This window comes from Symphalangus syndactylus, chromosome 1 (genome assembly GCF_028878055.3).
Source record: "Symphalangus syndactylus isolate Jambi chromosome 1, NHGRI_mSymSyn1-v2.1_pri, whole genome shotgun sequence".
Lineage (NCBI taxonomy): Eukaryota > Metazoa > Chordata > Mammalia > Primates > Hylobatidae > Symphalangus > Symphalangus syndactylus.
Genome location: NC_072423.2, coordinates 68737676 through 68753011, shown reverse-complemented (window position 1 = coordinate 68753011; position 15336 = coordinate 68737676). Strand labels below are relative to the sequence as shown.

The 15336-nt window shown below is 47.4% G+C and overlaps 1 protein-coding gene across 3 annotated transcripts in view; it reads right to left on the bottom strand.

Moving 5' to 3' along the window:
• Positions 1-1433, bottom strand: part of EMILIN2 (elastin microfibril interfacer 2) — a 66788-nt gene extending 65355 nt beyond the window's left edge. For 2 of the 3 annotated variants that reach the window (XM_063640818.1, XM_063640821.1), the window contains exons 1-2: positions 1076-1433; positions 465-587 (exon numbers count right to left, since the gene is read on the bottom strand). In XM_063640818.1, the coding sequence (XP_063496888.1) occupies positions 465-587; positions 1076-1209 (257 nt within the window). In that variant the 5' untranslated portion in view covers positions 1210-1433. The remainder of the gene's footprint in view (positions 1-464; positions 588-1075) is intronic. The other variant, XM_055237036.2, reaches the window with a different exon arrangement.
• Between the last annotated feature and the right edge of the window lie 13903 nt (positions 1434-15336).

Below are 15336 nucleotides of genomic sequence, written 5' to 3'. Positions count from 1 at the left end.
ATACGGACAGAACTCACTCGTTTTAGAACACTACTTAGCCAAACCTCTCAGCGAATCCTATACTGGAAAGTCTTTAGCAGTATACATTTTGGAATCTTCTGTGTGCCCCAGAACACACAATATGGATCCAATTAGATTCAGCTGCCTTATGTTAGAAACAAACATTGAAAGGAAAAAAAAACAGAAGTGGGAGTGGGAGCTTTGTTCATCCTCTCCTTTGCCCCCGCGACCCCACACTCCCAAGGCGTGCGCATCCTCCCCGCTCACTCCGACAGCACACACTCCCTAAATAGCCCAGCGTGGCCGGTGCCCCGTGCAGCGCTCTGAGCGCTTTTCCGCTGCTGGGTTTTCACCGGATCTGGAAGAGATTTACAGGACGACTAGAGACCAGCGCGGCAACCCCACCCCACCCCCACCGCCCCGGCCCGGGCGCGCCCCGCCCGCTCCGCGGCTTCAGGACTTACACCAGTGCGGACGGACAGGGCATCTGGTTCCAGGCACAGTTGTACTGAGCCTGAATAAAACTCTCACTTCCCTCCAGCACAGAGCAGCTCACATTCTTGTTCACGATGTAGGCGCACCAGTTCCTGGGGTGCAGGAGAGAGAGGGAGAAGGGCACGGTGTAAACCCGGAGAACAATGAGGCCAGGGGAGAGGGGACGGCAGCAGCACCAGACCGAGCGAGGGTCGGGGGGGCCCGTCGCCCTCTGCGGAGGCGGGAACTTCACAGAGCAGACGCTGGAGGGTGCCCGGGTGCGCCTCTGGAGAGCGCGCTCCTGGACCCGACCAAGACGGGAAAGAAAAGCATCCATGGTCCCAGGGGTTCCTGGAATTCCTGGGAGTCGTTTTCGGATCACCCGGGTCTGCGGGACACTCTCTGCGCCCACGCCCCCGGAGTCAGCTCTGCCTGAGGCGCCGGCTGCGGAGCGCGCGGTTCCCCGGAGAAGGAGCCGCCCGGGGAAGTCCAAGGGAGACCCCCGGCTGCCGCTCGTCGTCTTTGGCAGGGCAGCTCCGGGCTCAACTGGGGGCCGGGGAGGAGTAGGCGGTTTGGGGCCAGCCGAGGGGCGCGCACTTACTTGTTCCTGGCGCTGGGCCGCGCGGGATACCCGGGCTGCGGGCCGGCGTGGCACAGCCCCGCGCCGCCCAGGGCCAGCAGCGCCAGCGCCCAGCGCCAGGGCGCGCGGGGCCAAGGCCATCTCAGCTGCCACATCCTGCGCGCAGCGGGCGCGCCGCGCCTGCCCGGGTCCGGAGCGCGGCGGATCGGGGCACCGGCCACAAGGCTGCCGGGGGCCAGGGCGCCGCCCGCGAAGGCAGGAGGCTCGGGCGCTTCGCGGCGCTCCAACCAGCGCTCCGCGGCCGCCCCCTCCGGCTTCTCGTTCCTACTTCTCCTTTTGCAGCCCTGTGCGCCCTGCGCTTCTCCTCGGTCCCTCAATGACGCATGGGTCCCCCCGGGTGCCGCCCTCTTTATTTCACTTCCCTCTCCGAAACGTGACTCTCCCTCCACCACGTCTCCCTGTTTCCAGTCCCTTCACTTCTCAGCAGGGGGCTCGGGGTGGAAGAGCTAAAGGGTTTGGGATAAGGGTCTACGTTACAGAATTTCCAATTACTCATTCCTTTGGTCTCTTCCCAGATGCCGAGCAACTCCGCCTCCCACCTTCCAACAAGCTCGCTCCCGGCCCCTCGGGACGCGGCCGCCGTCGGCGAGTCTGGCTGTCCTCGCGTCGTGCCTGGGTGCCAGCCTCCCGGGGTGAATGAGGGACATGTTTATCAGTCCCGCGGGGAGAGGAGTGGGGGCTCGACTCGAATTTCCTCCTCGGGCAAGGCAGGGCCATTCCGCCACCACCTCCATGGACTTAGAGAGTCCAGGGGGAAATGAACGCTGATTCTCTTCTTTCTTTGCCCAACTCTGCCTTAGGCACCACCTAACAGTTTCCGAGTACACGCGGGGGGCGGCAGGACAGGACAAGCCACAGCCCCACCAATTCCCAGAGGCTGCTGCAGCTCAGCGTCCAGCTCTATCACTTACTCCAGTTCTTGAAAGGTGATCTCACAGCCTCTGCCTCTGAGGTCCTACTGTGAACTTTCTTTTTCTGTTGAAACTAAGGCATTTACTCACCTTTGCTTCTCAACAGTTCAGGCACTGCTAGACATCTGTCTTAAACTTTCTTGTATGTTTTCTGCCTATTGTTGAGTTACACTAATCTCTACCAGTTTCTTTTTGGGATGAAGTACCAGAATGTTAAATAAAATCACCACCCAAGTGTTGTATTCTAAGGGGTGTTGGAGAGAGCTATGTATTTGAGATGACCTGCTGCATCTAATTAATGTACAGGGTCGTGAGTGGTATGGTTACCAGACTCCACAGATAAACTGTGGCCTCTGTGAGCTAACCAGACGCTGTTGGCCATGACTTGTTAAGTGAATAAAGCTTTGCTGTGGGCCAGGCGGGGTGGCTTACGCCTGTAATCCCAGCACTTTGGGAGGCCAAGGCGGGTGGATCACCTGAGGTCGGGAGTTCAAGACCAGCCTGACCAACATGGAGAAACCCCGTCTCTACTAAAAGTACAAAAAAAAAAAAATTAGCCGGGCATGGTCGCACATGCCTGTAATCCCAGCTACTTGGGAGGCTGAGGCAGGAGAATCGCTTGAACCAGGGAGATGGAGGTTGCAGTGAGCCGAGATCTCACCGCTGCACTCCGGCCTGGGCAAAAAGAGTGAAAATCCATCTCAAAAAATAAAAAATAAAAACGTTTGCTATGTTCCTACTTTACTAAATGAAGCCATTGGTCTATTTTGTTTCTAATATTCTTTGATGGTGTTGTTGGACCTTTTGATTTGCAGATGAAAGAAAGAGATGTCCCTAAGTAGAAACTACAGGGGCCAAGCAGAACATTATACCATGTAAGGACATCATCTGTCCCTGGACTCTTAAGCGGAAGATCATGCAAATAGTGGACTGAAGTCATCCCAGCCTTCAAAAGAGCCACCGTGGGGGGGAAATAACAGAAAGGGATAAAAAGCTGTCTTTCGTAACCCAATCTGTATCTTTCTGTGTGACTTCCCTATTCTGCCTGTCCTAACACCATCTTGGCCGTAAAGACTCATAGAGTAGAAACAGAGTATAGAAATGAAGAAGAGGAAGGGCGGGGGAAATGGGGGGAACACACAAGTTGTGTGTGTCTACAGTTAGCAGAGAACAACTCCAATGTGTCTCTGATACAGGTAAATGTCAAACTTGAAAGTGCATTGAACTGATCAAGTCAATCTGTTTTTTCCGTCAAATCAAAGTTATACTAGGAAGTTGTCCAAGAGCATAAGGGCCAACTTGTCATTGAGATGACCACGATACTATATTTAATCAGCTATCAATAGCATTTATTGGTAAATACATTTCATTCTGAGCATCTGTTACAAGCTAGGCATCGTGCAAAAATACTGAGGATTCATGAGTGAGCCCAAACTGACACGGGGCTTGTGTTTGGAGACCTTCCAGGCATTGCCATGCAATGAAGGGTGTTAGCGTTCCTGATGGACAGTCAACTAAATGAGCTAATGTTTATTGCATGTCTTTCTCTAGACATAAGCCCATGTATGTTATTGTGGGTCTGCCCTGGGAAGACAGAACATTTTTGACTTTCAGAAGGTTACTTCCCTCTTTTGTATTTTTATTTATTTGGGGGAAAGGGTCTCACTCTGTCACCCATGCTGGAGTCCAGTGGCGTGATCATGGCTCACTGCAGCCTCGACCTCCCAGGCTCAAGCGATCCTCCCGCCTTAGCCTCCCGAGTAGCTGAGACCACAGGTGTGTGCCATCACACTCAGCTAATTTTTTTGAATTTTTGGTAGTGATGGGATCTCACCATGTTGCCCAGGCTGGTCTTGAACACTTAATCTCAAGCCATCCTCCTGCCTTGGCTTTTTAAAGTGCTGGGATTTCAGGCATGAGCCACTGTGCCTGGCCTATTATTCCATTCTTTTACTTTTTTGTTTTTTTCTCTTGAGATGGAGTCTTGCTGTCTCATCTAGGCTGGAGTACAGTGGTGCAATCATGGCTCACTGCAGCCTCGATATTCCTGGGCTCAAGCAATCCTCCTGCCTCAGTCTCCTGAATAGCTGGGACTACAGGCACAGACCACCATACCAGGCTGATTTTTTGTATGCCATCATAGCTCCTTATAGTCTCCAACTCCTGGGCTCAAGTGATCCTCCTACTTCAGTCTTCTAAGCAGCTAGGAGTACAGGCACACACCACCATGCCCAGCTAATTTTTTGTTTTTTGTAGAGATGGGCGGGGGGGTCTCACTTTGTTGCCCAGGTTGATCTTGAACTCCTGGATTCAAGCAATCCTCCTGCCTTCGCCTCCTAAAGTCTTGGAATTACAGGCGTTAGCCACCGTGCCCAGCCACAAGGTTATTTCTTGATTTGAGGCCAAGATCCCAAGAGACCCTCTTTCTTTTCTCTTTTCCAGCTGGAGGAAGGGATGCAACAAACTCAGGAACCAGAGAGGCCTGCATAAGAAACAAGACAGAGGGAAGCTTCCGGAGGATAGAGAGCTTCAGCACCTAAGAAACAGACTAATTGGGCAGGACTTCTGATCCCTGCCATGAACAATAACATGGATATGACTGCCAGAAAGCTGCAAGTATGAATTTTTTATATGCTGCCAAGTACCTTAAATGAGCACTTGAAAACCATATTTTATATAACAATCTGAAGGAATTTCTTCTGCTTTAAAAACAAGAGTCCCATAGTAACTTGGAACACACACCCTTGATTGTGTGACCAACTTACCTAAAGCAAAAATTCAAGGAAGAACTACTTCATACAATCCATTCTCTCATTCACTTGTGAGTCATGACGTAAGACATTCATCAGGCTCTGTACGTGTTTAGGGACAGTTCTCTTGGAAGCAGTGAGCCTCTTGGGCCTCCAGCACACCCAGGTGCCCCCTCCATTGCCTGATGGAAAAGGAGGGTGACTATCACTGAGGCAGCAGGCAAATACATTTCCCCTAGCCCCACCCCAGTCATCTGCGCAGGGGACATTTGATCAAGATGAACTGATTTGCATCTAGGATGTGGTCAAGAATCATGAGATTAGCCTGGGCTTTCTGCCTTTCTGATCCACATCTTCCCCCCTTTTTTTTTTCTTTTTTGTTTTTTTGATACAGGGTCTTGCTCTGTCACTCAGGCTGAAGTGCAGTGGTGCTACCATGGCTCACTGCAGCCTCCACCTCTCAGGCTCAAGCAATCCTCCTAAATCAGCCTCCTGAATAGCTGGGACTACAGGCACGTGCCACCTCATCTGGCTAATTTTTATCAATTTTTTTGTAGAGATAGGTGTCTCACTAGGTTCTCAGGCTGGTCTCGAACTCGTGGCTCAAGCGACCCTCCCGCCTCGGCTCTTTACTTTCTGGAGTTCAAAAGTTCAAAAAAACTGTCCCTTGGATTTCTAGGTGTACTTTTAGATGTCTTTATTGCTTCCTTGTTCTGCTTATTTAATGATGGAACAAGAAAGTTCTTGAAGACTAGGTATCTCAAAAGACACACTTCATTCTTTTAAAAACAATGTAGTTTAATAGGGAAAGAGAAATATCCCCAAGAAAAACGAATTGGCTGCAGCATCTAGCCTGTTCCGTGTTCTGGAATGCCAGGGCATGGGCGATACAATTTTGTTTAGCTCCATTTGAAATAGGCATTGTGTTGGAGAGGGACCTTCAGAACAATTTTTATTTTATTTTATTTTTTTGAGATGGAGTCTCGCTCTGTCGCCCAGGCTGGAGTGCAGTGGCGCAATCTCGGCTCACTGCAAGCTCCGCCTTCCGGGTTCACGCCATTCTCCTGCCTCAGCCTCTCCGAGTAGCTGGGACTAAAGGCGCCTGCCACCACGCCCGGCTAATTTTTTGTATTTTTAGTAGAGACGGGGTTTCACCGTGGTCTCGATCTCCTGACCTCGTGATCCGCCCGCCTCGGCCTCCCAAAGTGCTGGGATTACAATCGTGAGGCACCGCGCCCGGCCCAGAACAATTTTTTTTTTCTTTCTTTCTTTCTTCTTCTTTTTTTTTTTTTCTTTTTGAGATAGTGTCTGGGTCTGTCACCCAGGCTGGAGTGCGGTGGTACAATCAGGGCTCACTGCAGCCTTGACCTCCTGGGCTTAGGTGATCCTCCCACCTCAGCCTCCTGAGTAGCTGGGACTACAGGTGCACACCACCACACCCAGCTAGTTTTTGTATTTTCAGTAGAGACAGGGTTTCCCCATGTTGCTCAGGCTGGTCTGGAACTCCTGAGATCAAGCAATCCACCTGCTTCGGCCTCCCAAGTGCTGGGATTACAGGCATGAGCCACGGCACCAGGCCCAGAACAAATTCAGTGAGTCTCCAGACTTCAAAATTTATAAATAACAGCTGCTTTCTTGTCTTGTCAAAGGCTTTGATCAAACAAATGAAATCAAAACAAAGAACACTTGCGCTCTTCAGTTTTTCTTAACTTATTTATTTGCAAATACCTCCTTTGCTATACAAAGCTAAGGAGTCAAAAATCTCCTTATCCTTTGAACCTAAGACAGACCTTATCAACTGACTGATTAGATGACACTCTCAAGGACTATGGCCATTATTTTAATCATCTTTCATGAGAGATGCCGGGAGGAAATGTTTCTATATTGATTAGGGGTGTGTGCCTTTATACATTTTACACTATCACCTGAGAGTTTCGAAACTGTGAAAAATTGAAATCACATGAAAAAAAGGGTTTTCAGAATTCATGCAGTAGAGTTAGTGTACTGTTCAAAATACAGCACCCTCACCCACTTAGCTGAATGATCTTGGACAAGCAATACACCCCTCTATGCTCCATGTTCTCCTCTGAAAATTGGAATCACTCATCTGGCTATGGGGAGGATTCACTGGATTGCCAGCTGTAAACTGTTAGCATCGTGCCTGGCACTCAGTGAATGGAGGGTGAATATTTACCATTGTTATTGACATACCCACATCAGAACAATAACAAATTTGGAGTCAGGTTCAGGGGCTTTATCATTCCTTTTGTTTGCCAGTCAACATAGAAGCTGACCATCTACTGCAGTTCCTTCCAAACATGAAGTGTAAAGACTGCATGTGTATAACTCAATCAGAATAGCCCTAAGTGCGATTGTCCAGAATAGAATACTGCGCTCTTAGGGGCTCACACCTGTAGTCCCAGCACTTTGAGAGGTCGAGGTGGGCAGATCACGTGGGGGGCAGGAGTTCAAGACCAGCCTGGCCAACATAGCAAAACCCCATCTCTAATCAAAATACAAAAAATTAGCTGGGTGTGGTGGTGGGTGCCTGGAGAATCACTTGAACCTGGGAGGTGGAGGTTGCAGTGAGCCGAGATGGTGCCACTGTACTCCAGCCTGGGTGACAGAACACGACTTTGTCTAGAAAAACAAGAATACTGACTTCTAGCCCGGTTTTCTTTCTGCTGCTCCCCAGATAAAGCATGTAGCTCAGCTTATTGTTTAGAAGATTTATCCTCTATACGGCGAAGGATTTTATTTTAGAACAAGGCATGAGCTCTTTGAGATTAATAATGCTGCGTAAATAAATTCAGATCATGGGGCAATTCAACAGTGAAGATCTTCTTCAAAAAGATGAAATTAGTTACTCCTTCCATATCCCTTAATTTTTTTCAGATGTTTCTTAGATCTAAGAATACTTTCTACAGTTAACAGTATACCATACACTACATTTGAGATGTCATCGCTGACACACTTATGGTATGGTTTTGAACACATTTTTTTCATCATAAGAAATAACTGACAAAAATAGGCTTTAGAATTTTTCTGCATGTTTGTTTCCAAGAGAGCTATAATAGCTTAGGCAATAATGTCTTCATATACATGAGCCACATCAAACTATGTTGTAGTTCATCATTTATTCATGGAATGTGAGTTGACTGTTCTGGAATCAACAAAATGTTCTAAATAGGCAAAATGTATTTGGTGATTCTGAAATAAATTATTAAATTTTAGCACAATCATGGTCTATACTCAGAATAGTATGGACTAGTCATGAACAAGTTAACTCTTTCTAGTATTTCAGACTGGGCAATTCTAACAATGTTTATTTAAGTATAGTCAGTTCTCTTTATTTGCAGTATTTACGTTTTATAAAGTTGCCGTGAACACTGAATTAGCAAATATTGAACAATTGCTTCTAGGGGAAATACAGCATTAGGTTCTTACAAGCCTCTGGTCAAAAGGTGTTTTTGTCAATCAAGCAATACATAACTTTGTTTTATGTGTGTTTTTATTTAAAGATACCTAGTTTAATATATCTTTTTGATTCACTAACACTGAACTCATGGCCAACCCAACTATAACTCATGCGGGAATGATGCTTAACACACACACACATATTTTTTCCATAAGGCACATCATAGCCTTCTCGGGCTAGGAATGTTAGCCCTTCAGCACTATGCCTGGGAGCCATTTTAAACAGTGAAATTATTATCAGCAGTGAATCTGTATCCGCAGGGGTTCTGCAACAACCTCAATTCTTGCCTCCTCAGAAGAAAGAATTCAACTAAGGGGCATAAGGCAGAAGGAGAGGCTGAGACAAGTTTTAGAGCAGGCTGGGCATGGTAGTTCACGCCTGTAATCTCAACACTTTAGGGGGCCTAGGCAGGTGGATCACATGAGGTCAGGAGTTCGAGACCAGCCTGGCCAACATGGCAAAACCCTTTCTCTACTAAAAATGCAAAAATTATCCAGGTGTGGTGGCAGGCACCTGTAGTCCCAGCTACTCGGGAGGCTGAGGCATGAGAATTGCCTGAACCCAGGAGGCGGAGGTTGCAGCCAGCTAAGATCACACCACTGCACTCCAGCCTGGGCGACAGAGAGAGACTCCATCTAAAAAAAAAAAGCAAAACAAAAAAAACAAAACAAAAAAATATTAGAGCAGAAATGAAAGGAAGTGAAGTACACTTGGAAGAGGGCCAAGCAGGTGACTTCAGAGATCAAGTGTGCGGTTTGACCTTCTGACTTGGGATTTTATACACTGGCATACTTCTGGGGGTCTTGCATTCCTTCTCCCCTGATTCTGCCCTTGGGCTGGGCTGTCCGCATGTGCAGTGGCCTGCCAGAACTTGGGAGGGGCCACACGCTCAGTGTGTTTACTGGAGTTGTACGCATGCTCATTTGAGACATTCTTCCCTTACCAGTCTAGCATTTCTAGAGGCAGGTGTGATGGTTAATACTGAGTGTTAACTTGATTGGATTGAAGGATACAAAGTATTGATCTTGGGTGTGTCTGTGAGGGTGTTGTCAAAAGAGATTAACATTTGAGTCAGTGGGCTGGGGAAGGCAGATCCGCCCTCAATCTGGTGGCCACAATCTAATCAGCTGCTGGCAATTAAAGCAGGCAGAAAAACGTGAAAAGGAGAAATGGGCTTACCCTCCCAGCCTACGTCTTTCTCCTCTGCTGGATGCTTCCTGCCCTTGAACATCGGACTCCAAGTTCTTCAGTTTTGAGACTCTGACTGGCTCTCCTTGCTCCTGAAGCTTGCAGACAGCCTATTGTGGGACCTTGTGGATCGTGTAAGTTAATACTTAATAAACTCTCCTTTAGTTCTGTCCCTCTAGGGAACCCTGACTAATACAGATTTTGGTACCAGGTGTGGTTCTAGAGGAACATAATATTAAGAATGGAGTTATTTCGTTGGTTTTGGGGTTTCTGGAGTTGGCTGCTTAATATGATTAGACCCCAAAATGCTAAGGATTCTACTTCTAACAGTATGGAGAACACTGATAGTCCTTGGCATGAACTGTTTAAAGAGTTATGCAAAATAAATGCATTTGACACTCCTGATTCATCACTCCTGAGAGGCAAGGAGTTGAGTGACTCTACATAAAACCTTTGATCATGTGTGGAGAACCAAGGAACATAATGAAGCTGGTTGGTTGCTCGTAAGTTCAGTGGGCAAAGTGATGAAAGAAGATGAACTCAGGGATTCTGTCTCCCAGCTTCAGAAGCAGATACTGAGCCTCAAATATGCTAAGATTGCCCTGAGTGAGAGTTTTTGTTTTGTTTTGTTTTTTGAGATGGAGTCTCGCCCTGTCGCCCAGGCTGGAGTGCAGTGGTGCAATCTCGGCTCACTGCAAGCTCCGCCTCCCGGGTTCACACTGTTCTCCTGCCTCAGCCTCCCGAGTAGCTGGGACTACAGGCGCCCACCACCACGCCCGGCTAATTTTTTGTATATTTTTTAGTAGAAACAGGGTTTCACCATGTTAGCCATGAGTGAGAGTTTTATCTCCTGTAGAGAAAGAGCTGAAGTTGTGGAAAAACAGACACAAGCTTGTATCATGCAAGTAGCTGCCCTGCAATGAAAGGTGCATGCACAGACTCACCAGGTGTCTACTGTTAAAGTGAGGGCATTGGTTGGAAAAGAATGGGACCCTGCAACTTGGAATGGGGATGTGTGGGAGGACCCTGATGAAGCTGGGGACACTGAGTTTGTAAACTCTGATGAACATTTTTTGAGAGAAAGAACAGCTTCCCCATCCCCAGTAGTGGCAACATCCCCTCCCAGACCCATGCTGCCATCAGTCTTTCCACCTTTGTGAGGAGATAAACCCTGCGCTGTCTGAGGCAAACAGTGATGGCCTCCCCTGAGGCTGTTACTAGGCACGATAATGTTGATTCTCCTCAGGAGCCACCCCCAACACCTCTGTTTGCTTCTAGACCTATAATTAGACTAAAGTCCCAGTGGGTCCATAGAGGTGAGGTTGAGAGTGTGACCCATGAGGAGGAGCACTACACTCGAAAAGAACTGTTTGAGTTCTCTAATTTATATAAACAGAAATCTGGAGAACAGGCATGGGAGTGGATATTAAGGGTATGGGATAATGGTAGAAGGAACATAGAGTTAGATCACACTGAATTTATTGATTTGGGCCCACTGAGTAGGGTCTCTGCTTTTAATGTTGCAGCTCGGGGAGTTAAAAAAGGTTCTAAAAGTGTAATTGCTTAGATAGCTGAAATATGGATTATAAGATGGCCCACTGTGAACAAGCTGGAAATGCCTGATCTCCCTTGGTTTAATGTAGAGAAGGGATCCAAAGGCTTAGGGAGATTGGGATGGTGGAGTGGATTAGTCACTTTAGACCTACTCATCCCAGCTGGGAGGGTCCAAATACCCTTGACCAATGCATTTAGAAATAGATTTGTGAGGGCAGCACCTGCATCTTTGAAAAGCTCTATAATTGCTCTTCTCTGTATGTCAGAGCTAATGGTGGGAACTGTAGTCACTCAACTACAAAATTTAAATACAACGGGAATAATTGGATCCTGAGGTGGCAGGGATCAAGTAGTGGCACTCAACCATCAAAAGCAAGGTGGGAATATCTACTGTAATGGACAGCAGCGGCAAAGTGGCAATCAGAATAGTCTGACTTGTGCAGAGCTCTGGCATTGGCTAATTAATCATGGTGTTCCTAGAAGTGGAATTGATAGGAAGCCTACTGCATTCCTACTTAATTTATACAAGTGGAAAACTTCTAGGTTGAATAGACAAAAGGCTAATTTGAATTATAAAAACAGAGAATCATGGCCCCTCAATTTCCAGACTTGAGCCAGTTTACAGACCCAGAATCCCTTGAATAAAGGGGAGGTTGGGTCTCCTTGAGGGAGGACTCCACTACCTTACCAACAATTTATGCAGTGGATCTTTCACCCATCCTTCCCCAAAGAGACCTCCAGCCTTTTACCAGTGTGACTGTGCATTGCAGAAAGGGAAATGATCAGACAATTTCGGAGACTACTGGACACTGGCTCTGAGCTGACATTGATTCCGGGGGACCCAAAACATCACTGTGGTCCCCCAGTTAAAGTAGAAGCTTATGGAGGTCAAGTAATTAATGGAGTTTTAGCTCAGGTCTGACTTACGTGGGTTCAGTGGGTCCCTGGACTCATCCTGTGGTCATTTCCCCAGTGACAGAATGCATAATTGGCATAGACATACTTAGCAGCTGGCAGAATCCCCCATTGGCTCACTGACTGGTAGTATGAAGACTGTTGTGGTGGGAAAGACCAAATGGAGGCCATTAGAGCTGCCTCTGCCTAGAAAAATAGTAAATTAAAAACAATATCACATCCCTGGAGGGATTGCAGAGATTAGTGCCACCATCAAGGACTTGAAAGACGCAGGGGTGGTGATTCCCACCACATCCCCTTTCAACTCTCCCATTTGGCTTGTGCAGAAGACAGATGGATTCTGGAGAATGACAGTGGATTATCGTAAGCTTAACCAAGTGGTGACTCCAGTTGCAGCTGCTGTATCAGATGTGGTTTCATTGCTTGAGCAAATTAACACGTTTCCTGGTACCTGGTATGCAGCCATTGACTTGACAAGTGCCTTTTTCTCCATTCCTATCTATAAGGCCCACCAGAAGCAATTTGCCTTCAGCTGGCAAGGCCAGCAATATACCTTTACTGTCCTACCTCAGTGGTATATCAACTCTCCACCTTTGTGTCATAATCTTATTCAGAGAGACCTTGATCGCTTTTCGCTTCCACTAGATATCACACTGATCCATTACATTGATGACATTATGCTGATTGGACCCAGTGAGCAAGAAGTAGCAAACACACTGGACTTATTCGTGAGACATTTGCGTGCCAGGGGATGGGAAATAAATCCAACTAAAATTCAGGAACCTTCTACCTCAGTAAAATTTCTACGGTTCCAGTGGTATGGGGCCTGTCAAGCTATTCCTTCTAAGGTGAGGGATAAGTTGCTGCGTTTAGCCCCTCCTACAACCAAGAAAGAGGCACAACATCTAGTGGGCCTATTTGGGTTTTGGAGACAACACATTTTTTACTTGCATGTGTTACTCCAACCCATTTATCGAGTAACCTGAAAGGCTGCTAGTTTTGAGTGGGGTCCAGAACAGGAGAAGGCTCTGCAACAGGTCCAGGCTGCTGTACAAGCTGCTCTGCCACTTGGGCCATAGGACCCAGCAGATCCAATGGTGCTTGAGGTGTCAGTGGCAGATAGGGATGCTGTTTGGAGCCTTTGGTAGGCCCCCATAAGGTGAATCACAGTGGAGGTCTCTAGGATTTTGGAGCAAGGCCCTGCCATCTTCTGCAGATAACTACTCTCTTTTTGAGAGACAGCTCTTGGCCTGTTACTGGCTTTGGTGGAAACTGAACATTTGACTATGAGTCATCAAGTCACCACACGACCTGAACTGCCTATCATGAACTGGGTGCTTTCTGACCCATCTAGCCATAAAGTGGGTTGTGCACAGCAGCATTCCATCATCAAATGGAAGTGGTATGTACATGATTGGGCTCGAGCAGCTCCTGAAGGCACAAGTGAGTTACATGAGGAAGTGGCTCAAATGCCCGTGGTCTCCACTCCTGCCACCCTGCTTTTTCTCCCCAATCCTGCACCAATGGCCTCATGGGGAGTTCCCTATGATCAGTTGACAGAGGAAGAGAAGACTAGGGCCTGGTTCACAGATGGGTCTGCACCATATGCAGGCACCACCCGAAAGGGGACAGCTGCAGCACTACAGCCCCTTTCTAGGACATCCGTGAAGGACAGCGGTAAAGGGAGATCTTCCCAGTGGGCAGAACTTCGAGCAGTGCACCCAGTTGTGCACTTTGTATGCAAGGAGATATGGCCAGATGTGTGATTATATAGCCAGTGGTTTGGCTGGATGATCAGGGACTTGCAAGAAGCATGAGTGGAAAATTGGTGACAAAGGAATTTGGGGAAGAGGTATGTAGATGGACCTCTCTGAGCGGCCAAAAACTGTGAAGATATTTGTATCCCATGTGAGTGCTCACCAATGGGTGACCTCAGCAGAGGATTATTTTAATAATCAAGTGGATAGGATGACCCATTCTGTGGACACCACTTAGCCTCTTTCCCCAGCCACCCCTGTCATTTTCCAATGGCTCCATGAACAAAGTGGCCATAGTGGCAGGGATGGAGGTTATGCATGGGCTCAGCAATGTAGACTTCCACTCACTAAGGCTGACCTGAATATAGCCACTGTTAAGCCCCCAATTTGCCAACAGCAGAGACCAACACTGAGCCCTCAATATGGCACCATTCCTCAGGGTGATCAACCAGCTACCTGGTGGCAGGTTGATTATATTGGATCTCTTCCATCATGGAAAGGGCAGAGGTTTGTCCTCACTAGAATAGATACTTACTCTGGATATGGGTTTCCCTATCCTGCATGCAATGCTTCTGCCAAGACTACCATTTGTGGACTCACGGAATGCCTTATCCACCGTCATGATATTCCACACAGCATTGCCTCTGACCAAGGCACTCACTTTATGGCTAAAGAAGTGCAGCAGTGGGCTCATGGTCATGGAATTCACTGGTCTTACCATGTTTCCCATCATCCTGAAGCAGCTGGATTGATAGAATGGTGGAATGGCCTTTTGAAGTCACAATTACAGTGTCAACTAGGTGACAATACTTGGCAGGGCTTCGGGCAAAGTTCTCCAGAAGGTCGTGTATGCTCTGAATCAGCATCTAGTATATGGTACTGTTTCTCCCATAGCCAAGATTCACAGGTCCAGGAATCAAGGGGTGGAAGTGGCACCATTCACCATCACCCCTAGGGATCCACTAGCAAAATTTTTGCTTCCTTTTCCTGCAACATTACAGTCTGCTGGCCTAGAGGTCTTAGTTCCAGAGGAAGGAACGCTGCCACCAGGAGACACAATGATTCCATTAAACTGGAAGTTAAGATTGCCACCCAGACACTTTGGGCTCCTCCTACCTTTAAGTCAACAGGCTAAGAAGGGAGTTACAGTGTTGGCTGGGGTGACTCACCCGGACTATCAGATGAAATCGGTCTCCTACTCCATAATGGAGGTAAGGAAGAGTATGCATGGAATACAGGAGATCCATTAGGGCATCTCTTAGTATTACCATGCCCTGTGATTAAGGTCAATGGGAAACTACAACAGCTCAAGCCAGGTGGGACTACAAATGGCTTAGGCCCCTCAGGAATGAAGGTTTGGGTCACTCCACCAGGAAAGAAAACATGACCTGCCGAGGTGCTTGCTGAAGGCAAAGGGAATACAGATGGGCAGTAGAAAAAGGTAATCATCAATACCAGCTATGACCATGCGACCAGCTGCAAAAATGGGGACTGTGATTGTCATGAGTATTTTCTCCTTTTGCTAAAAACATGTTTGTGCATGTATTTACATGTACTAAGAAAATATCTTCATTTTATTTCCTTTTCCTTTATCATGTGACATAAGATTTATTGCCTTTATCTCAGCATTTAAGTATTGTTAACTTTATGTAATAGTATTTGGGTTGGG